At 46.7% G+C, this 23,735-nt stretch overlaps 1 protein-coding gene across 2 annotated transcripts in view; it reads right to left on the bottom strand.

The window, feature by feature from the left end:
* The window catches only part of TNIP2 (TNFAIP3 interacting protein 2), a 41,129-nt gene that overhangs the window by 8,607 nt on the left and 8,787 nt on the right, over window positions 1-23,735 (bottom strand). Inside the window, exons 2-5 of one of the 2 annotated variants that reach the window (XM_006736559.3) lie at window positions 2,957-3,244; window positions 1,306-1,395; window positions 596-862; window positions 394-513 (exon numbers count right to left, since the gene is read on the bottom strand). In XM_006736559.3, the coding sequence (XP_006736622.2) occupies window positions 394-513; window positions 596-862; window positions 1,306-1,395; window positions 2,957-3,244 (765 nt within the window). The remainder of the gene's footprint in view (window positions 1-393; window positions 514-595; window positions 863-1,305; window positions 1,396-2,956; window positions 3,245-23,735) is intronic. The other variant, XM_081812762.1, reaches the window with a different exon arrangement.

Below are 23,735 nucleotides of genomic sequence, written 5' to 3'. Positions count from 1 at the left end.
TGGAGGGCCCACTGGCCCATAAGGCACATCTCCCCACACACGGACCATGAGTTGGGGGACGTCACTGGACACCTGGGGCCTCGGTGTCCAGGTCTGTGGAATGGGGTAACCAGGGTCCCCGCCTCACAGCAAGGAGGCAACGTGTAGGCAGGAAGGCCTGGTAGGGGGCCCGGAGCCCAGGACGGGCCCCGTGGACAGCCACCTCCTCTGTCACACCACTGCGACAGACGGCTCCCGCCACCGTGCCCCGGGCGCCAGGCAAGGCGGCTCTGATCCAAGCGGGCCAACGGGCTTGGGCCGTGACAAGTGTCTCGGGCTGACACTCAAAATTCAGGAAAAGAAAAACGAGAGAAACGCTGAGCCTAAACGAGGAGCAAAGCCCTGGGACCCTACCTGTGTCCAGGACGCCTGTTGCCGCAAGGAAGCCACCTCTTCCTCGAGCTCCTGAATCCTGCTCTGGGCCCGTTCTCGGTCTGCCCTTTCTGAGGTGAAATCATCCTTGTAAGCGAGAATCTGAAAGGAGGCGAGACGCTCGGCTGTCACTCGGGAAGGAGGCAGACCCCCCGCCACGGCCGCCCGGAGCCCCAAGCGCCACCTGCTGCTCCAGCATCTGCACCCGCTCCAGCGCCACGTCGTGGGCCCCCCTCACGGCCGCCAGCTCCCGCCTCACGGCCGCACACACGCCAATCTTCTCCTCCAGCTGCCGGTTGAGCCTGGAAATCTCCTTCCTCATCAGCTCGGGGCAGGAGGACCTCTCAGGCTCAGGGGGGGCCTGCAGCCCCTGCAGCTGCGCGTGGAGCCCCCTCACATACTCGTCCCTGCTGGCGTCGTAGCGCTGCCACTTGGCATTGAGGTCTTCCACCTGAGGGGACGCAACCACAGAGCTCTGGGTGACGGCGGCCGAGGCCAGGAAGCTCTCTGTTAGCAGCAATCAGCTGCGGAGTCCTTGCCCGTCACTGCCGCTGCCTCACCCTGCTCTGTCCAGAGGGGACACTGAGACTGCCAGATGCACCCGAGGCGCCGTGAGGATATCCACGGGCCACTGGCTTCCACCAAAGTGGACTCGGTGCCATTCTCCTGCCTTAAAAGCTGTACCTGAAACTCCTGCACCTCCTTTCTCGACCTACGAGTTGACCTGGGGGACAGAGCAGGACAGGGCGCGTTCTCTGCACTCTCAGGCAGAAAGGCAGGTTTCTGGGGGCTGTGTGTGTCAACCCAAGTGGCCCGAGGGGGACACAAGCCCTGAGTACCACAGAGAGGGTAGGATCCTCCCCTGCGGTTGAACAAAATGGCACGGATACTCACATGAGTCACCTTCTGTCGTAACAGTCGGTTTTCTTCCCGTAACTTCTCGATAACAGCCTGTCCAGAGGCGGCCCCGCCTGTACACTCTGGCTGCAGAAGGAAGGGACAGAGGGAAGACGCCGTGTCGCTGAACATGACACACGCAGCAAGAAGGGAGGAAGAAGCTAGACCTGCAGACTGAGGCCACCGATGGCGCTCATCCAGCAACGCGTCCCAGGCAGGCATGCATGCAGGAGGGAAGCAAAGCAGAGATTCGAAAGGCTGGAGGGGAGAGGGGCGGGGTTTGCTCTGGCCCCGCCCAGGCCGCCGCCATGGAGTTGCATCCAGTCGTGCATCTGGTGTCCCCCCCGGCCTCAGATGCTCCATCATCACGAGGAGTCGGGAGGGCAGGCAGCTCAGCCCCGTGGGGCCGCAGAGAAGGCTCCGGCCTGGGCCCCCTGGCGCAGGCCTGGCCCGGAACCCAGCTCCCCTCCTCCAAGCCCATGACAGCATCATGTCTGCAGAGTCAGGGTCGACCTCAGTGGTTCCACACGTGGCGACCTGACCCACACCGTGTTCATGCTGAGAAGCCACATCCCAAACCAACCCTAACAATGGTGGGCAGACCTAAGTGAAAAGTCTCATGAGAAGTCCATCTGAATCCGAGAACTTCAGTGCATTTAACAGAACGGGGGGCTATATGTTGGTGACATCGTTTCTGAGAATTCCCCTTGAATGATAAAGGAAGTGGGTGTCCTCACCGAGCAGGCGCCGGGAAGCCCCGGGTGACTCAGCCGAGTCCCAGGCTGAGAAGTGATGCTGCTTTAGGGGCTGCACCGACCCCACAGCGGCCCCGGGCCAACCCTCCTGCGCAGCCACTTCCAAGTCCCCATAAGGAAATGACACAGTGACTCAAAGTCGAATGAGCACACCCGCTTCCTCCCAGACAGCCCTCGTCTTTTGGCTTCTGAAATACACGGGTGTTCTTTCTGAGGTTCCCTTTTCGTGGAATCCCCCCATCGGGAACGGGTGGTTCTCAGATCGACATTCTCCCCACGCAGGCTCTCAGTGAAGAGGCTGCTAAGGAGCCAGGCGACCTGTGCCCCCCGCACCCCCCAGAACACCGCAGAGCGCATTTCCAACATGACCATGGTGGCAGCTCCAGAGAGCCGCCTGGAAAGAACCCTGCTCCCTGCCCCAGGCCGGGCGGCGCTGCTCCGTGCAGACTCGTGGAGCCACAGAAGCCGGCACCCACTGCCCTCGTGGCGGGCTGGGGCCTGGCCCTGCACACGGGGCACGGAGAGGGGCAGTTTGCTCATCTGCCCAACGCTCGAGTGCTCGCACTTGCTCGGAGCAGGCCTGCCACCCGGCTCTGCCCTCTGGTCCTCAGCTGGGTGAGGCCAAGGAGGCCAAAGTGCACAGGGCCGTCGGGAGGGAGGGGCTGGGGCAATGGGCTCCCCTGCTTTCCTATCACATTCTGCATGTTCTGTCATTCTAGAAGAAACCCCTGGATGGCTGGGCTTTGCCACAACAGCTGGGTCTCACACTGAGAACAGAAGTGGCTCTGGGCGCCCCAACCCGTGACAGCAGCGGGATTGTGCGGCCCCGACGCAGGGCCTCCCGCCCCAGGGAGGCCTTCACCGTCCCCGGCGCACACAGGCGCGGGGCTTACCTCCGGACTCTTCTCCCCCGCGTCCCCCTGAGCGCGCTGTCGTTCATCCAGACACTTGGCCAGATGCTGGCACATGTGGGCGGTGGCGGCCAGAGTCCTCCGCAGCTGATGGGTCTCATCAGCCAAGGAGCGGCACAGGATGTCGCTGGCAGCCCGGGCCCGTTCCTTCTCCGCCACACTCCTCCGCAGCAGTGCCACTTCCCGCTCTCGCTCGCGCTCCGGCTGGCTCATCAGCTGCTGCGTCTCCTTCTCTTTTTCTTCTAGCTGCTCAGAAAGTCTCTCAATTTCCTAAGTGGAAAATTTAAAAGCACAGTTCATTTTATTAAAAGCAGCAAGGTCAGAAACAGTTGTTCATAAAGCAAGAGAAAAAGTGGCCTGGACCCGCCATCGCTAGATGACGGACACGCTCATTCAGAGGTCAGCTTCGGAACTGTGAGTCACTGGTTTTTCAGCTTCTAATGTTCTGTCTGAAAGTTCATCTAAAATTCTGCTTTCACAAGCAAGTTCACAATTTTAGACAGTACATCATCAAATTACTAAGTGTGGCAACTCCAAAGGCTTCTTAATGGGAAGGCTAGAAATTGCAGCGGCTAGTCCCCCCAACGCCGTGCGTGTCCTAACCCCCGGGACTTGGAATAGGACTTTATTTAGAAGCAGGGTCCTTGCAGATGTAATTAGTTAAGAGGAAGCCATTCCGTATTAGAACAGGCCCTGATCCAGTGACTCCTGTGCTTAGAAGGAGGAAATGTGGACACAGACACAAGGTTGAGTGAGGACAGGGGCCCAGGGCAGAGAGATGTGTCAGGGGCGCAGAAGCCACCAGAAGCCCCCAGAGCCTCAGAGGGAGCACGGCCCCGCCGACACCTTCAGCTCAGGCTCTGGCCTCTAGAAGTGTGGAAGATGACACCACTGCTGTTTTAAGCCCCTTTATGGTGCTTTGTCATGGCAGCTGTAGGAAACGAATACACCCAACCCCCCAACTTCTTAAAAAAAAAAAGTCCCGGGGCGCCTGGGTGGCTCGGTCGTTAAGCATCTGCCTTCGGCTCAGGTCATGACCTCAGGGTCCTGGGATTGAGTCCCACATCGGGCTCCCTGCTCCGCAGGAGGCCTGCTTCTCCCTCTCCCACCCCCCCTGCTTGTGTTCCCTCTCTCGCTGTGTCTCTGTCAAATAAATAAAATCTTTAAAAAAAAAAAAAAAAGTCCTTAAAATTACAATCTGCTTTATGTCTGGCCTTACTGTTGTACTTCAAAGAACGCTGCCGCACCCGCAGTGAGAGGAGGTGGGCAGGGTGAGCCAGGGCAGCCTGCAGGTGGGAACCCAGCGGGAGGGCGCGCAGGGAAGGCGGGAGCTGGCCTCCACCCCGCGCGGCTCACAGCCCCTACCCCCACCCATGCGTGTGAGGAGGGACAGACACCAGGACCCCCAGCAGAAGGAGACGCCAGGCCACGTTACTAAAGGACCCGTTTTGCTTTAAGCAAAAAATGTGCGTGGCTGTCACAAATTCAAACATACAGAAGGAAATGCCATGAGAACTGAAATCCCTCTTTCCCCACTGACCCCTCCACCTCAAGTGCCACTTTGCAGAGGCATTTCCTCTTCACCATTTGGGCACACATCTTTCCAGAATGTGTATGAGCATCCACAGCGGCAGTCTTCATGCACAGATGGGGCCTATGACAGCGTGCTCTTCACCTTGCTCGCACAGCAGCACAGACCTGCCTCATTCCTTCTGACTGCAGCCTGGAACCCCACAGTAGATTCCAGATTTGCAGAGAACAACTCCAACCGATGGACACGGCCCATGGGAGACATGCCCCAAAGTCACACGACTGGACCGTTTTCAAGACTGGTGGGGGGCGCCTGGGTGGCTCACTTGGTTAAGCGTCTGCCTTCAGCTCAGGTCATCATCCCAGGGTCCTGGGATCAAGTCCCGCATCGGGCTCCCTGCTCCGAGGGGAGCCTGCTTCTCCCTCTGCCCGCCGCTCCCCTTGCTTGTGTGCTCGCTCGCTCTCCCTCTCTCTCTCTGACAAATAAGTAAATAAAATCTTAGAGAAATAATTGGTGGAACTCAGGGGCCCGCCCTGGCTCCTGGGCCAACACCCGAACCCATGAGGCAAAGGCTCCCGCACCCAAACTCCCCACGCACCCGCGGTGACCTCCATCACTCTAACCAGGTGACCCAGAACACATTCTGGAAGTCTCACCCTCTCGAGTTTTTAAGAGCCTTCTCTTTCTCACTTCCTTCAGCTTCACTCAAGAAGTTAAGAACAAGACCAGAAAGAAGAAAAGCCCTCGTTAGGATTGTCAGTCTGGCTCTCTTAGCAGAGGAAGAGGCTGTTCCAGACCCACGTCCCAAGACAGGCCTGAAAAGAGAGGCCAGTGGGACATGTCCAACATCAAGTGCAGGAGTGACAGGACGGGGGCAGTATGACAGAGTGTAAGACGGAAACCACCCTCGGCAAGGCGCCCGAACAGGGACAGCTGCCCGACGTGTCCGGCAGCCGCGTTCCCTCATCCCTTCGCAGGGGTATGAGATCCAGGGGCACCTCTGCCGCCCAGCCGCTGAGGCCACTCCTTTCACTTTCCTACTTTAGGGCCGCTCCCTGACCTCACCCCTGAGTAGAGTCCAGGCCTTTCTGGGCTGAAGGAAGAGGAGGCCCCTCCCTGAAAGCTGTCCCCTCAGCATTGGTACCTCCTCCCAGCAGACGGCCCTTCAGCACCAGGCGGGACCCACAGGCCTTGGAAGGACAGGGCCTGGGGGCCGGGTCCACACAGCCGCAGGCTGCCAGCTGGTGCCAAGTCATCTGGCCTGGATGTGGCCATGACCAGACACAGCGCAATGGGGCATTTATGCAGCTGAGAACCAACCAGATGGCTCCTTAACATAAAATTCTATAAACAGGAAAAACAAGGCCAAATCCCAGGCTAAGCTCAGGTTCCCACTGCTGACCATTCCTGTGGCCTTGAGCCTGGAAACACAAAACTAGACCTCTTAATTAGCCTTGAATTTGTTTTTTCTTTTTTTTTCTTTTTTCTTTTTTTTTAAAGATTTTATTTAATTATTTGACAGAGAGAGACACAGCGAGAGAGGGAACACAAGCAGGGGGAGTGGGAGAGGGAGAAGCAGGCTTCCCGCCGAGCAGGAGCCCGATGCAGGGCTCGATCCCAGGACCCCAGGATCATGACCTGAGCCGAAGGCAGACACCCAACGACTGAGCCACCCAGGCGCCCCTTGAATTTGTTTTCTTTAAAAACTGAGAGCAGGGGCCCTATCCCGTGCTCTCATGTCTGGACAGGACTGCAGGAGCCTCGCCCTCTGGTGTGTCCAGCCCCTGGCCTGGCCTGGTTTCCCTCCACCCACGTTAGACCTTTGGTCTTGCTTTGTTGCCGCTGGTGGAAGGAGGTGCCTGAGGGCAGTAACCTTTCTTTGCCGTGCTTGCTGATCTTAGACTTTGTTACCCTCAACGGTGGCTCAAACACGGGTATGGAGTGAACAGACGGTGCATAAAGACGTCTGCCCCGAGTGCAGTTTCCATTAAAATTTCAAAGTTACTCAAATCAGCACAACGGAGAAATGTCTCTATCCTTGTCAATATCTAATACTGAAGTCTGTTCAGGGTAAATACGTCTCTGTGTAAAACAGATATCGACCCATATGCAAATATATGTAATACAAATACAGACGGGAGTCCTATAAACAATACCCATAAAGGCTGCTCTCCAGGGGACTCATAAATTTAGCAAATAACCACGATGACGGCAGGAGCAGCTCTTGCCTGCTACGCCCTCCCTCCGTACCAGCCATGCAGTTTCCACACATCCTACGAGACAGCTTCTACCATCTCTCCCATTCTACGGTTGGGCAGACTGAGGCTCTTGGGGTCAGTAGCCACTGCAGTGACTGGGTAAAGAGGCTACCACAGCATCTCCTCTAGCTTCCGCACGTCCTCTTGGGGCTGGAGGAGCTTTGGGCAAGACCTGAGTTCCTCACTGGTCAACTGGAGACAGCAGGAGAAACAAGCATCCCTACAAATGGGGGGGGGCGGGCAGCATGTCCCCTGGCTCCAGGGGGCTCATGGAGCTTCCCGAGGGCATGCTTTGTCTCCACACCCCAGCTCCGGGCACCGGGCCCAGCCCCATGCGGATGCCCAGGAACTGTCTGGGAGTGAGGGCAGTACAAGGGTCAGGACCTGGGCTCTGTTCTCAGGCTGCTCACAATACAGACACGGAAAACCCACAGACACGTGGCCACCTACAGGGATGAGGTTAGTTCTAAAGGACTCCCCAGCCTTATTTTTGTCTTAAAAACCAGCTTTCAAACATCACTTTAGAAAGAACCTAGCTCACGTGGGGGCTTGCTGGGAGGCACTACCCTACTCTCCTTCAGAGCTGGGAATACAAAGTGTGAAGAATTCTGTAGTCTTGTGGATCAGCCTTAAAAATAAGAGGCACAGCCTCCCGATCCTCATCCCTCTGTTAGTACGCTCAGCTGCCCTAACCAGTCCACAACAGAAGTTCACTCTCTCACAATTCTGGAAGCCAGAAGTCCCAAATCCAGGCATCAGTAGGGCCATGCTTCTTCCAGGGCAAAAAGGAAGAATCCTCCCTTGCCTCCTCCAGCTCCTGGTGGTTGCCAGTAATCCTGGGCTTGTAGATGTACCACTCCAATCTCTGCTTCCATCTTCACATGGCCTTCTGCTAAGGACACCAATCATCAATCCACCCTAACCTAGTATGACATCGTTTTAATTCATTACATCTTGCAAAGACCCAATTTCCAAAAAACGTCCCATTCACAGGTTCCAGATGGAAACGAATTGGGGGTGAGGGGGACACTGTCCAACCCAGTACAGTCCTCCCTTCTCTCTCCTTCCTGAGCATCACAGCCCAGCCCAGGACTGTCCCTGCGACCAGCCCCTGTGGGACTGTAAGAGATGAGAACAGACTGGAATTGTAAGGCCAGTTAACTGAGCCTTTACCCCAAGTGCCAAACACTTCAGATGGACCCTGGGAAGCAGCGGTAAGATAGCAACATGCTTCCTCCCCTCCAGAAGAGTGTGGTGGAGAGCAAGGTGGACAGACAAGGACAAGACCTAACATGGCTTGGAGGATTCTGGGACGCTGGTGGAGCAGGAAGCACCAGGAATCTATCTCCCCACCTGAGAAACAGCGGCATTGGCAGAATCCATCTAATGTCACTATTTTGGAAACCTGGAATCTACTGAAGGATTCCAACTTCCAGGGAAGGACTTGGCCAGTCAACTGAGGTTAATTTCAACCAATTTCAGCTCTTAGCCCATCCCCCACACCCAGCCACCTGCATGTTTCTGCAGCAACTAGCACACATCTTGCAGGAGCCAGGGTGGACAAAAAAAGACCCTGTCCTCCAAACACTGGAAATCTGTGCTCTCATCACTGATTGCTCCTTCCTATCACAAAGGTGCAAACACAGAGAAGAGGCAGCCGCTTTGCTCCCCCATGGTTGCAGAGACCCTCTCCCCCAGCTGAAGTGACTTGGGACATTTAAAGGGAGGGAGCCCTTTCCCCCCCTTTCATTTTTCTCTCCCTCCGGCTTTGGGAACCAGACACTAAAGACAAGGCCATTCAGGCCTGTTTACATACATACATAAAAATACACAAAATAAAGACAAGGACATTCAGAAGCAACTACATATAGAGAAAATTAAAATTAAATCAAAATTTTGTGACATCAACAACTGAAAGGGATGGGGACAGAACTGTAAAGGAGCAGAGTTTTTTATGTTATTGAAATTAACCTGATAATCGCTTCTCGGCCTTTTGGCTAAGATCAAGTGAAGTTAACCTGATATACATTCAACTTAGAATAGTATAACTTTAGAATGTTAAACATAATTCCCATTGTAACCACACACACACACACACACACACACGCAAAAGCTGTAGAATAGTGCTCGCTTTGACAGCACATATACTAAAAAAAGAAAAGCTATAGAATATATACAAAGGAAATGAGAAAGTTTAAACATTTCACTACAAATATGTGAATAAACACAAAGACAGTAAAGCAGAAAATGAGGAACAAAAAGCCTGTAAGACATCTATCTAACTCATCCTTATCAGTAATTACCCTAAATATTAATGGATTAAACCCTCCAATTAAAAGAGAGATTTGGAAAAAAAAAAAAAGAGAGAGATTTGGGGGCGCCTGGGTGGCTCAGTCGTTAGGTGTCTGCCTTCGGCTCAGGTCACGATCCCAGGGTCCTGGGATCGAGCCCCGCATCGGGCTCCCTGCTCAGCGGGAAGCCTGCTTCTCCCTCTCCCACTCCCCCTGCTTGTGTTCCCTCTCTCGCTGTCTCTCTCTCTGTCAAATAAATAAAATATTTTTAAAAATAATAATAAAATAAAATAAAAGAGATTTGGCAGAATGGATAAAACAAAAGCTCCAACTACAGGTTGTCTACAAGAGACTCACTTGAGATACAAAGACACAAACAGACTCAAAGCAAAAAAGGATGGAGAGTAGGGGTGCCTATACTAATATAAAACAAAATACTTCAATGAAAAAAGGTTACAAAAGACAAAGAACATTACACATTAAAAAAAAGGTTTAATACAGCAAGAAAATAGAACAATTGTAAGCATTTGTGCACCTATTAATAGACTAGGAAAATATATGAAACAAAAACTGTCAGAACTGAAGAGAGAAATAGTTCTACAATAATGGTTAGAGACATCAATACTCTACTCTCAATAGTTATTAAACAACCAGACTTAAGAAAACAGGACTTAGCACAGTAAACCAACTAGATCTAAGAGATGTACAAACACCCACCAGCAATAGCCACATACAAGATCTTCTCAAGTACACTTGGGACATTTTCCAGACTAGACTGTATGTTAGACCACATATTAAGTCTCAGATTTTTTTTTTTAAGATTTTATTTATTTGACAGAGCGAGAGAGAGAGCACAAGCAGGGGGAGTGCCAGGCAGAGGAAGAAGCAGGCTCCCCGCTGAGCAAGGAGCCCGATGTGGGGGCTCGATCCCAGGACCCTGGAATCATGACCTGAGCCGAAGGCAGATGCTTAACTGACTGAGCCACCCAGGTGCCCCAATCAACACACTTTTAAATCAATTAATTAAAGAAGAACTCACAAGAAAATTAAGAAATACTTAGAGAAAAATAAAATGAAAACACAACACACCAAAACTTATGGGATCCAGTGAAAGCAATGTTAAGGGGGACATCTATAGCTATAAACACTTGCCTTTATAAACAAGAAAGATCTCCAGTCAACAACCTAACTTTATCACTTAAGAAACCAGAAAAACAAGAACTAAACCCAAAGCTACTAGCAGAAGGGCAGAAATCATAAAGATTAGAGCAGAGGTAAGTGAAACAGAGAAAAAAAAAGAACAGAGAAAAATCAATAAAACCAAGAGTTGATTTTTCTAAAAGATCAAGAAAATTGACAAACCTTCAGCTAGACAGACTCAAGAAAAAAGACAAATTACTAAAAGCAGAAATGAAAGTGGGGAGGAGACATTACTACCAATTCTATAGAAATAAAAAGAATTAGAGTACTATGAACAATTGTACAGCAGCAAATTGGATAACCTAGATGAAATTAACAAATTCCTAGAAATACAAAACCTACTAAAACTAAATCACAGAGAAATAGAAAAACTGAACACACTTCTACCTAGTAAGGAGATTGAGTCAGTAATCAAAACTCTCCCAACAAAAAAAAGCCCTAGAACTGATAGCTTCACAGGTGAATTCTAGCAAACATGTGAAGAATACTAATCCTTCTTAAGCTTTTCCAAAAAAAAAAAAAAGGCGGGAACACTTCCCAGCTCGTCCTATGAGGCCAGCATTACCCTGATACCAAAGCCAGACAAAGACACTGTAAGAAAAGAAAATTATAGACTAACCTCCATGATGAACACGGATGCAAAAATCAACAAAACACTAGCAAACCGAATTAGGCAGCATATTAAAAGAATCCTTGGGGCGCCTGGGTGGCTCAGTCGTTAAGCATCTGCCTTCGGCTCAGGTCATGATCCCAGGGTCCTGGGATCGAGCCCCACGTCAGGCTCCCTGCTCAGCGGGAAGCCTGCTTCTCCCTCTCCCACTCCCCCTGCTTGTGTTCCCTCTCTCGCTGTGTCTCTCTCTGTCAAATCAATAAATAAAATCTTAAAAAAAAAAAAAAAGAATCCTTTTATACACCACAATCAAGTGGAATTTTTTTACTGGAACATAAAGCTATTATAAACATACAAAAATTGATCAATGGATGTTAACTAGACTTACTATGGTGATCATTTCTCAATATATACAAACATGAAATCATTATGCAGTACACCTGAAACTAATGTTATGTTAACTATATCTGAAGGGAAAAAAAAAGCAATTGACACTATAATACCAGTGTTCTGGTTTGGAAACTTAAGTTGGCTTACCTATATACTTACTGAGTTCAGTATTTCCCCACTACACATCCCTCCATCCCTTTCACAACTTGCTTCAAGAAGTGATCATCTAGGGGTGCCTGGGTGCTCAGTCAGTTAAGTGTCTGCCTTGGGCTCAGGTCATGATCCCAGGATCCTGGGATCGAGTCCCACGTCGGGCTCCCTACTCAGCAGGGAGTCTGCTTCTCCCTCTTCCCTCATTCATGCTCTCTCTCTCTCAAATAAATAAAAATCTTTTAAAAAAAACTTTTTTTAAAAAAGAAGTGATCTAGACATCAGTGTAATTAATCCAAAGAATGAACCAAAGACTCTCCACAGTTAACTGTAGAGGGGAGGTCACACCGAAAAATGAAAAATGGTAGGAAGGGCAGAGTCCCAGTTGGGAACCAAACTAACCTGTGAGACTAACCACAAACAGAAGGGACAATCAGTGGGGATTATCAGCAGTAACACTGAGTCTCTGCCCTTAGAGAGACAGCACAACAAACAATCCCACCTAGAAGCAGCATTCGAAAAGTGCCTGGGGTGTATGGGAGGTTTATTTACTAATCTCAGAACGTGCACTGGAGGGCAGGGATCTTTAGTAGCCTTGTCCAAGAAGAAAAAAGCTAGTGGGCACCATTTCTCTTCCCCTCCCTGCCAACCTAGATACCCAGACATCTGTGGGAACCAGCATGAACACTCACTATCTAGCTCGCTAACACCATGCCCATTCCCCTGCCCCCACATTCTCCTGCGGATCCATCCCATCCAACCTGTCCCACTCAGCAGGAGGCCCTCCAAGGTGCCTGACGTCTCACTTAGCAAGAAGCCCTGACAGTGGCCAACACCAAAGTGACTCCTACCCTGGGAGAAGGGAAGACAACCACAGACACCAGTTCGACTGCAACCCCAACGGTAGGCTGGGCGCAGACAACTGATCTGATGGCCAGCCCATCCATGAACAAAACCCTCACACGGAGCAGCATGAAGAAAGAGTCCTGTAGTTCAGGGAGACTGCAACCCTAACAGACTGGGGGCAGTATCTGGTCTGACTGCAGGTTGTGCCCACCCATAAAAGCCTCGCAGGGGACAAGAGGGAAAGCACCCTGCAGTTCAGTGCAACCACAGTTCTGGCAAACAGGTTGAGGGCAAGCATCTGGTCTGAACCAAGGAGAAGCCCAAGGCAGCCCCAGACTGGCCCCTTAACACAAAGAGACTAAACCCCACCCACACAGGCAAAGGGGACCACTGCAGCCAACTGGAAGGCAAACACAGCTCAGGCACAACGTCAGGGGACACACAACACACAGAGAAGACAGCCCTGAAGCACCACCTGGTGAACAGGGGACACTGCAGGGCACTAGAGGACCTCTTCCGAAGGCCACTACTTTCAAGATCAGGAGACATAACTGAACTTCCTAACACATAGAAACAAACTCAGAGAATTAGACAAAATGAGGAGACAGAGGAGTATGCCCCAGATGAAAGAACAGGACAAAATCACAGCAAGAGACCAAGTGAAACAGGGTAAGTGATACACCTGATTGAGAATTCAAAATAATGGTCATAAAGATACTCACTGGACTTGAGAACAGGGTAGAGGACCTCAGTGAGACCTTCAACAAGGAGAGAGAGAATATAAAAAAAAAAAAAAATCAAAAATAAAGACTTCTCAATCACTGAAATAAAAAATATACTAGAGGGAATCCACAGCAAATTAGAGGAGGCAAAAGAATGGATCACTGAGCTGGAAGACAGAGTAATGGAATGCAACCAAGCTGAATAGCAAAAAAACATAAAAAATGATAATAGATTAAGGGAACTCAGCAACATCAAGTATAATAACATGTGCATTATAAGGATCCCAGAAAGAGAAGAGAGAGAAAAGAGGGCAGAGAATTTACTTGAAGACTTAATAGTTAAAAACTTCCTAAATCTGGAAAGGAAAAGAAATCCAGATCCAGGATCCACAGAGAGCCCCCAACAAAATCAACCCAAGGAGGTCTACACCAAGACACATAGTAATTAAAATGGCAAAAAGTAGTGACAAAGAATTTTAAAAGCAGGAAGAGAAAAGACAATAGTTACATACAAGGAAAACCCCAAAAGGCTGTCAGCTGATTTTTCAGCAGAAACTGCAGGCCGGACAGAAGTGGCATGACATATTCAAAGTGCTGAAAGGAAAAAACCTACAGCAAAGAATAATCTACCCAGCAAGGTTATCATTCAAAATAGGAGAGATAGAGAGTTTCCCAGACAAACAAAAGCGAAAGGAACTCATCATCGCTAAGCCAGCCTTACAAAAACGTTAAAGGGAATTCTTTGAGTGGAAAGTAAAGGCCATAATCAGGAGTAAGCAAATTAGGAAAGAAAAAATTTTCACAGATAAATACAAACATAAAGTAATAAACAGATTAATTACCTGTAAAACCAGTACAGAGTTTAAGCACAAAAGCAGCGGGGCGCCTGGGTGGCTCAGATGGTTAAGCGTCTGCCTTCAGCTCAGGTCACGATCCCAGAGTCCTGGGATCGAGTCCCACATCGGGCTCCCTGCTAGGCGGGGAGCCTGCTTCTCCCTCTGCCTCTGCCTCTCTCTCTCTCTCTGACTCTCATGAATAAATAAATAAAACATTAAAAAAAAAAAAGCACAAAAGCAGCAAAATCAATGATATCTATAAAAATCAGTCAAGGGATTCACAAAATAAAAAGAATGTAAAGTATGATATCATATACATAAAACATGGGGATGGAAGGAATAAAAACTTAGTGCTTTGAAAATAGATTCAAACTTAAGCAACCATCATCCTAATACAGACTACTATATGCTTAAGAGGTTATATATAAACTTAATGGTAACCACAAACCAAAAACCTATAATAGATAAGCAAAATATAAAGAGAAAAGAATCCAAGCATATCACTAAAGAAAGCCATCAAATGATAAGGAGGCAAGAGAAGAGAGAACTACAAAAACAACCATAAAACAAATTAACAAAACAGCAATAAGCACATGTCTATCAACAATTATTCTGAATGTAAATGTACTAAATGGTCCAATCAAAAAACAAAGAGTGATGGAATGGATAAAAAAGCAAGACCCATCTATATGCTGCCTACAAGAGACCCATTTGAGACATAAAAAAAATATAGATTAAAAGTGAAGAGATGGAAAAGTGAAGGGATCATATAAATAAAAGCAAAAAGAGGGCGCCTGGGTGGCTCAGTCGGTTAAGCAACTGCCTTCGGCTCAGGTCATGATCCTGGAGTCCCGGGATCGAGTCCCGCATCGGGCTCCCTGCTCGGCGGGGAGTCAGCTTCTCCTTCTGACCCTCCTCCCTCTCGTGCTCTCTGTCTCTCATTCTCTCTCTCGCAAATAAATAAATAAAATCTTTAAAAAAAAAAAAAGCAAAAAGAAAACTGGGGTACCAATACTTATATCAGACAAAACAGACATTAAAACAAAGACAGTAACAAGAGACAAAGAGGGGCACCTGAGTGGCTCAGTTGGTTAAGCGACTGCCTTCAGCTCAGGTCATGATCCCAGGGTCCTGGGATCGAGCCCCTCATTGGGCTCCTTGCTCAGCAGGGAGTCTGCTTCTCCCTCTGCCCCCCACTCATGCTTGCTCGCTTTCTCTCTCCCTCAAATAAAATCTTTTAAAAAATTAAGTTAAAAAAAAAACAAGAGAGAGACACTACATAATCATAAAGGGAACACTCCAACAAGATATAACAATTGTAAATATTTATATACCCAGCATGGGAGCACTCAAGTATATAAGGCAACTATTAATAGACATAAAGGAAGAAATTGATACTAATATTAGCAAGGGACTTTAACACCCTATTTACATCAATGGATAGATCATCCAGACAGAAAAACAAGGAAACAGTGACCTTTTTTTTTTTAAATATTTTATTTGAGAGAGAGTGCACAACCAGGGGTGGGGGAGGTGCAGAGGGAGAGGGAGAAGCCGACCCCCCACTGAGCAGGGAGCCTGATTCCGGGCTTGATCCCAGGACACTGAGATCATGATCTGAGCCAAAGGCAGACCCTTAACTGATTGAACGACCCAGGTGCCCCAAAACAGTGGCTTTGAATGATACATTGGACCAGATGGAACTAACGGTTATTTTCTGAACATCATATTCAGAGATTTTTTTTTTTTAATTTATTTGACAGAGAGATAGAGAGCACAAGTAGGCAGAGTGGCAGGCAGAGGGAAAGGGAGAAGCAGGCTCTCCACTGAGCAGGGAACCCGACGCGGGGCTCGATCCCAGGACCCTGGGATCATGACCCGAGCCGAAGGCAGCCACCTAACCAACTGAGCCACCCAGGCACCACTGAACATCATATTCAAAAACAACTTTTTTTTTTTCCAAGTAGGCTCCACACCCAATATGGGCTGGAACTAAGAGTCACATGTTCTGGGTGCCGGGTGGCTCAGTCGGTTAAGCAACTGCCTTCAGCTCAGGTCATGATCCTGGAGTCCCGGGACTGAGTCCCTCATTGGGCTCCCTGCTCAGTGGGGAGTCTGCTTCTCCTTCTGACCCTCCCTCCTCTCGTGCTCTCTCACTCTTTCTCTCAAATAAATAAATAAAATCTTTAAAAAAAAAAAAAAAGGCGCCTGGGTGGCTCAGTCGGTTAAGTGTCTGCCTTCAGCTCAGGTTGTGATCCCGGGGTCCTGAGATTGAGTCCTGCATCGGGCTCCCTGCTCCACAGGAAGCTCCCTCCAATGAAAAAATAAATAAAATCTTAAAAAAAAAAAAAAAGTCACATGTTCTACTGACTGAGCCAGCCAGGTGTCCCTACACATTCTTTTGAAGTGTACACAGAACATTCTCCACAGTTGACCATAAAACAGGTCTTAAATTCAAAAAGATCAAAGTCATACCATGCATCTTTTCCAACCACAACAGTATGAAACTAGAAATCAATCACATGAAAAAAAATCTGGAAAGAACACAAATATAGAAAGGTTAAATAACATACTACTACTAAACAATGAATCAATCAATCAAAAAATTGAAGATGGAACAAAAAAATATAGGGAGACAAATGAAAATAGAACAGTCAAAATCTTTGGGATGCAGCAAAAGCTGTTCTAAGAGAGAAGATTATTGCTATAATAGGTCTACCTCAACAAGCAGGAAAAAAAAATCTCAAATAAACAACCTTTCGGAAATAATAAAGATTAGAGCAGAAATAAATGAGAGAGAGACTAAAAAATAATAAAACAGATCAATGAAACCAGGACCTGGTTCTTTGAAAAGATTAATAAAATTGATAAATCTTTAGCCAGACTCCTCAAAAAGAGAGAGAAAGAGAGAACTCAAAATCAGAAATGAAAGGAAAAAAAAAAAACTGACACCACAGAAATACAAAGGATTATAAGAGAATATTATGGGGTGCCTGGGTGGCTCAGTCGTTAAACGTCTGCCTTCAGCTCAGGTCATGATCCCAGGGTCCTGGGATCGAGTCCCACATTGGGCTCCCTGCTCAGTGGGAAGCCTGCTTCTCCCTCTCCCACTCCCCCTACGCTGCTTCTCCCTCTCCCACTCCCCCTATTTGTGTTCCCTCTCTCGCTGTGTCTCTCTCTGTCAAATAAATAAAATCTTTAAAAAAAGGAAAAAGGAAAAAAAAGAGAATATTATGAAAAATTATTATGCCAACAAATTGGACAACCTTGAAGAAATGGATACATTCCAAGGAACATATAACTTCGCAAAGCTAAATCAAGAAGAAATAGAGTGGTGCCTGGGTGGCTCAGTTGGTTAAGCATCTGCCTTTGACTCACGTCAGGATCTCCAGGTCCTGGGATTGAGTCCCTCATCTAGCTCCCTGCTCAGCAGGGAGCCTGCTTCTCCCTCTCCCTTTCCCTTTGCCCCATCCCCTGCTCATGCTCTCTCACTCTCTCAAATAAATCTTTAATAAAAAAAAAAAACTCTCAACAAAGTAGATTTAAAGAGAACACACCTCAACATAGTAAAGACCATATATGAAAAACCCACAGCTAACATATTAAATGGTGATAAACTGAGAGATTTTCCTCTAAGATCAGGAACAAGACAAAGATGTCCACTCTCACCACTTTTATTCAACATAGTACTGGAAGTCCTAGCAATAGCAATCAGGCAAGAAAAAGAAATAAAAAGCATCCAAATTGGTAAGGAAGAAAAAAAAGTGATCATTTATGTGCATGTGTGATTCCACAATCTGAAGAGCAAGAAACGGACCTTGATCATTTTTGCATTCCCCTAGCCTAGTGCTTAAAAGAATATGCAGTTAACACCTTTATAAGGTAGTAAAGGTAGTCACAATCTGCCCCCAATTTAACTTTATAGCCACTTCCTGTGTTATTCTTTACACTCTTCACTCCAATTATACTGGATTAACACTGCTCCAGAGCCTGGCACAACCCCGACACTGTACACATGCTTGTGAAATGAATATACTATACTCAATATTGGGAGAAATGGAAAAACATAACCCAAGGTGCTGCGCATGCACACTCCATTCCTATACAGATGCTCAATAAACAAACACTTAAGTGGCAATGGTAGATGATATTCCCATCTTCTGAGTACCAACTAGGTGCAAAAGATTATGCTATGTTCTTTATATATGTTAAATCACATGTTCCTTACAACATAAAAACTCATAATGTACTATACATCCATTTTGCATATTTTCCACAAAAGCAATTGATTATTTCTACAATCTCTATTTTTTCAACTAGCATATAAGCATCTTTTTTTTAAAGACTTTATTTATTTGAGGGGTGCCTGGGTGGCTCAGTCGTTAAGCGTCTGCCTTCGGCTCAGGTCATGGTCCCAGGGTCCTGGGATCAAGCCCCCCGCATCCAGCTCCCTGCTCAGCGGGAAGCCTGCTTCTCCCTCTCCCTCTGCCCCTGCTTGTGTTCCCTCTCTCGCTCTTGCTCTCTCTCTCTGTAAATAAATAAATAAATCTTTAAAAAAAAAAAAAAGACACGGGCGCCTGGGTGGCTCAGTTGGCTAAGCGACTGCCTTCGGCTCAGGTCATGATCCTGGAGTCCCAGGATCAAGTCCCGCATCAGGCTCCCTGCTCGGCAGGGAGTCTGCTTCTCCCTCTGACCCTCCCCCCCCATGCTCTCTCTCTCTCATTCTCTCTCTCAAATAAATAAATAAAATCTTTAAAAAAAATAAAAAATAAAATGAAAAAAAGACTTTATTTATTTGAGCGAGAGAGAGCATGAGCAGGGTGCAGGGGGTGGGGGAGCGGCAGAGGGAGAGGGAGAAGCAGATTCCCCGCTGAGCAGGGAGCCCCATGTGGTGTGTGATCTCGGGAGCCCGAGATCATGACCTGAGCCAAAGGCAGACACTTAACTGACTGAGCCACTCAGGCACCCAGTATATAAGCTTCATAAAGATAGGAATCTGCCTTTCCTGATCCTTTCTGCATTTCCAGGGCCTATCAAAACATCTAGCATACAGCAGGCATTTGACAAATATCTAATGACTGAATGAATGAATACATAAACAGTCCTATGAGGTAGGTCTTCTTATTTTAGTTTTATTGATGAGAAAACCAGAACATTAAGTGGCTTGCCCAAGGTAACACAGCTAGAAAGCATCAGAACCAGATTCAAAGTATACTGGTTTTCAGTATCTAATGTAACACCTGCTTCTCATCGGTGCCCAATAGTGAGGAAGTATTACAGCCCAGAGTACTTCTACAAATAGCTTGTGAACTTCCCACAAGGAACCTTGAGCAAGTTTCATCATAGTTTATGAAAAGGTGATGCTCATGACTAAGGTTATCCCCGGCTTTTTAAAAGAATAAGAGGTGCAGCATATTTATCTTCTGAACCGCAATGTAGAAGGATCAGAGGCCAATTTGGAGAAATTGGACAATTACTGAGCATCATTTTAGTTATGTACTGATAAGCCCTGAATTATTTCTATTTGCACTTTAGTTCTACTTTCTACATGTTACAAATTGGTCATGTTCTTGACATACCTATCATTTATTCTCATTTATACTACCTGAAGACAATTAGGCAATTGTTGATAAATAGATAACAATAATGGCAAGAGAATTAAGCCTTTTGGGTGACAAGAAGCACAACATATGTGTTTGATGTTTGTTTTCTATTTATGAGTCAGCATCAATACCATGGAGTGAACAAAGTTATTATTAAACTTTTCCAATCAGACAATTTTTCACTAGATTTGTTATACACACATTTAGGTAATACACTATCCTGCTTTGGTTGAGTTCACAAACATATTTCATGAAAGAAAAGAAAAAGAGAAAGAAAGAGAAAGGAAGGAAAAAGAAAGCCAATCAATGTAATACACCACACTAACAGAATGAAGGGAGAAAAACACATAATCGTATCAATTGAGGCAAAAACTATCTCCACATAATAAAAGCCATATTTGAGGCGCCTGGGTGACTCAGTTGGTTAAGCGTCTGCCTTCAGCTCAGGTCATGATCACAGGGTTCCTGGATCAAGCCCTGTATCAGGCTCCCTGCTCAGTGAGGAGTCTGCTTCTCCCTCTCTCCCTGCCTCTCCCCCTGGCTCATGCTGTCTCCCTCCCCACTCCCATCAAATAAATAAATAAAAACTTCTAAAAAAATAAATAAAATAAAAGCCATATTTGAAAAACCCACAGCAAATATCATACTCAATGGTGAAAGACTGAATGCTTTTCCTCTAAGATCAGGAACAAGTCAACAGTATCCACTTTCAACACTTCTATTCAAAAATAGTACTAGACATTCTAGCCAGAGCAAGTAGGAAAAAAACAAAAGAAAAGAACGAAAAGGCATCCAAATAGGAAAGGAAGTAAAATGATATTTTGCAGATGATATAATCTTGAATGTAGAAAACTTTAAATATTCCACACACACACACAAAAAAAAACTTAAAATAAATGAATTCAGCAAATATCAGGAGACAAAGTCAACACACGAAAAACAGCAGTATTTCTATATACTAATAATAAAGAATCTGAAAGAGAAATTATAAAAGCAATTCCATTTACAACAGCATCAAAAAAGATAAGACTTAGGAATTAATTCACTCAAGGAGGTGGAAGATTTGTACAGTGAAAACTATAAAACGTTACTGAAAGAAATTAGGACATAAATAAATGGAAACACATCCCATGTTAACAAACTAGAAACTTAATATTGTTAAGATGTCAATACTAATGTGAAAATTATTAAGGGAAACCTCACTAAAATGGAATCAGGAGGCCAGAACAGGGAGCCCTTATACCCTACCACTCGTCAATTGCAGAACCAACAGGAAAAGATGTATCTTGCATTCTGGACAGTAATGTTCTTAATTTTCTTTTTCTTTTTTAAGATTTATGTATTTAGAGAGAGCGAGCCAGTGCATGTGCAAGCAGGGGGATGGTCAGAGGGAGAGAGAATCTCGAGCAGACTCCCCACAGAGCAATGAGCCCAATGTGGGGCTCAAACTCCCAACCCCAAGATCATGACCTGAGCCAAAACCAAGAGTCAGACATTCAACCAACTGAGCCATCCAGGTGCCCCAGGAATGTTCTTAATTTTTTTTAAGATTTTTTATTTATTTATTTGAGACAAGGGAGAGAAAGTGCAAGTGGGGGGCGGGGAGGAGGAGAGGTAGAGTGATAAACAGGCTCCCCACTGAAGCAGGAAGCCCAACTCAGGGCTTGATCCCAGGACCCCAAGATCATGACCTGAGCCGAAGGCAGATGCTTAAATGACTGAGCCATCCAGGCACCCCTGTTCTTAATTTTCTTAAGAACATTTTCTTTTTGGGGAGCCTGGGTGGCTCAGTTGTTAAGCATCTGCCTTTGGCTCAGGTCATGGTCCCGGGGTCCTGGGATCGAGCCCCGCATCCAGCTCCCTGCTCAGCGGGAAGCCTGCTTCTCCTTCTCCCTCTGCCCCTGCTTGTGTTCCCTCTCTCGCTCTCACTCTCTCTGTAAATAAATAAATAAATAAATCTTAAAAAAAAAAAAGACTTTATTTATTTGAGTGAGAGAGCATGAGTGGGGTGCAGGGGGGTAGGGGAGTGGCAGAGGGAGAGGGAGAAGCAGATTCCCCGCTGAGCAGGAAGCCCCATGTGGTGCGTGGTCTCTCACTGTCTCTCTCTCTCTGTCAAATAAATAAAAACTTAAAAAAAGAACATTTTCTTTTTGCTAGCTTACTTTAAGAATACAGCATATAATACATGTAACATACAAAGTATGTGTTAATCAATTGCTTTTGTCATTGGTAAGGCTTCCCATCAACAGCAGACTATCAATAGTTAAAGTTTTCTGGAGAGTCAGGAGTTATACATGGATTTTCAACTGCACAGGGGGACAGCACCCAAAACCCCCATGTTGTTCAAGGGTTAACTATATTTTACTACCCCAGCAGAAGGAAAAAAGGTTCTCTCCTCCCTGCACCACCCCCAACAGCCCAGCCCATGAGAGACTGTCACAACTCAACCAATGAAAAGTCACTACACTTCAAACTCCCAGTTTACTGCAATGGACTGTCTGTCTTCAAGAGCCCTCCCATCTCCCCCTTTCCTCTATAAAAGAGCATTCTTCTTTGTTCTCTGGACTTGCCTATGGTTTTGCTGTAGCTTGCATGGACTGCAAATCTCTGCTCTCCGTAATAAACCCATTTTTGCTGGTAAAATAACTGACAGTTTTATTTTTAAGTTTAACATTACTCAAAGTGATCTATGGATTCAATAAAATCCCTATCAAAATCCAGTGATTTCTTTTTTGCAGAAATCAAAAAATTCATCCTAAAATTCATATAGAATCTCAAGGGACCCCAAATACCCAAAACAATCTTAGAAGAAGAAAAAAGGAACAAAGCAGGACTCATGCTACCTGAATTCAAACCTGACTACAAAGCTACAGTAAACAAAACAATCTGGCACTGGCATAAAGACAAGCATTTACACAAAGGGAATAGAATAATGAGCCCAGACAGGTCATGATCCTAGGGTCCTGGGATCAAGCCACACATCACGCTCCCTGCTCAGTGGGAAGTCTGCTTCTCCCTCTTCCTCCCCCAGCTGTGCTCGTGCTCTCTCTCTCTCTCAAATAAATAAATAAAATATTAAATTTAAAAAAAAAAGAATAATAAGCCCAGAAATAAACCCTTGCATATATGGTCAAATGGTGGTGATAAGGGTGTTAAGACCATTCAATGGGGAAAGTATAATTTTTTCAACAAATGCTATGGGGAAAACTGGACATCCACATGCAGAAGAATAAAGGTGGACTCTTTATTGTAAAGAGTTCATATTGTATATGAACACCATATACAACAATTAACTCAAAATGGATCAAAGACGGGGCGCTGGGTGGCTCGGTCGGTTAAGCATCTGCCTTCGGCTCGGGTCATGGTCGCAGCGTCCTGGGATTGAGCCCCGCATCGGGCTCCCTGCTCGGTGGGGAGCCTGCTTCTCCCTCTCCCTCTGCCTGCCTGTCTGCTACTTATGATCTCTCGCTCTCTCTCTGTCAAATAAATAAATAAAATCTTCAAAAAAAATGTACCAAAGACTTAAATGTAAGACCTAAAACTATAAAACTCTTACAGGAAACATAGGCAAAAGCTTCACAATATTGAATTTGACAATAACTTCTTAGATATGATACCAGAGCACAGGAAACAAGAATTTTTCTGTAGCATGTGATGTTGTCTTTTTTTTTTTTTAAGATTTTATTTATCTGACAGAGAGAGAACACAAGCAGGGGGAGTGGCAGGCAGAGGGAGAGGGAGAAGCACGCTCCCCACAGAGCAGGGGGAGCCCGATGTGGGACTTGATCCCAGGACCCCGGGATCATGACGTGAGTTGAAGGCAGACGCTTAATCAATTGAGTCACCCAGGCGCCCAGCATGTGCTGTTGTCTGATAGCATTTTACACACAGAACTTCTCTCAAAACTGGAGTCAGTCCTCTCAAACCCTGCCAACCTATCAACTAAGGTTATGCAATATCCTAAATCCTTGTCATATTTCAACAGTCTTCAGAGCATCGTCACCGGGAGTAGACTCCATCTCAAGAAATCCCCTTCTTTGCTCCTCCATAGAAGCACCTCCTCATCCGTTCAAGTGTTATCCTGAGAGGGCAGCGGTTCGCTCACCTCTCCAGGCTCCACTTCTAGCTCTCTGGCTGTTTCCGCCACATCTGCAATGACTTCCTCCACTGAGTCTTGAACCCCTCAACGTCCTCCACGAGGGCTGCCACCCACTTCTTCCAAACTCCTGTTAGTACTGACATTGAACCATGGGAACATTTTCTTAATGGCGTCTGGAATGGTGAATCCTTTCCAGAAGATTCTCAATTTACCCAGATCGAGCAC

The sequence above is a fragment of the Leptonychotes weddellii genome, chromosome 2 (genome assembly GCF_054177405.1).
Source record: "Leptonychotes weddellii isolate Sample4059 chromosome 2, ASM5417740v2, whole genome shotgun sequence".
Lineage (NCBI taxonomy): Eukaryota > Metazoa > Chordata > Mammalia > Carnivora > Phocidae > Leptonychotes > Leptonychotes weddellii.
Note: the sequence above shows the minus strand (reverse complement) of the source record. Positions and strands in the feature narration are given on the sequence as shown.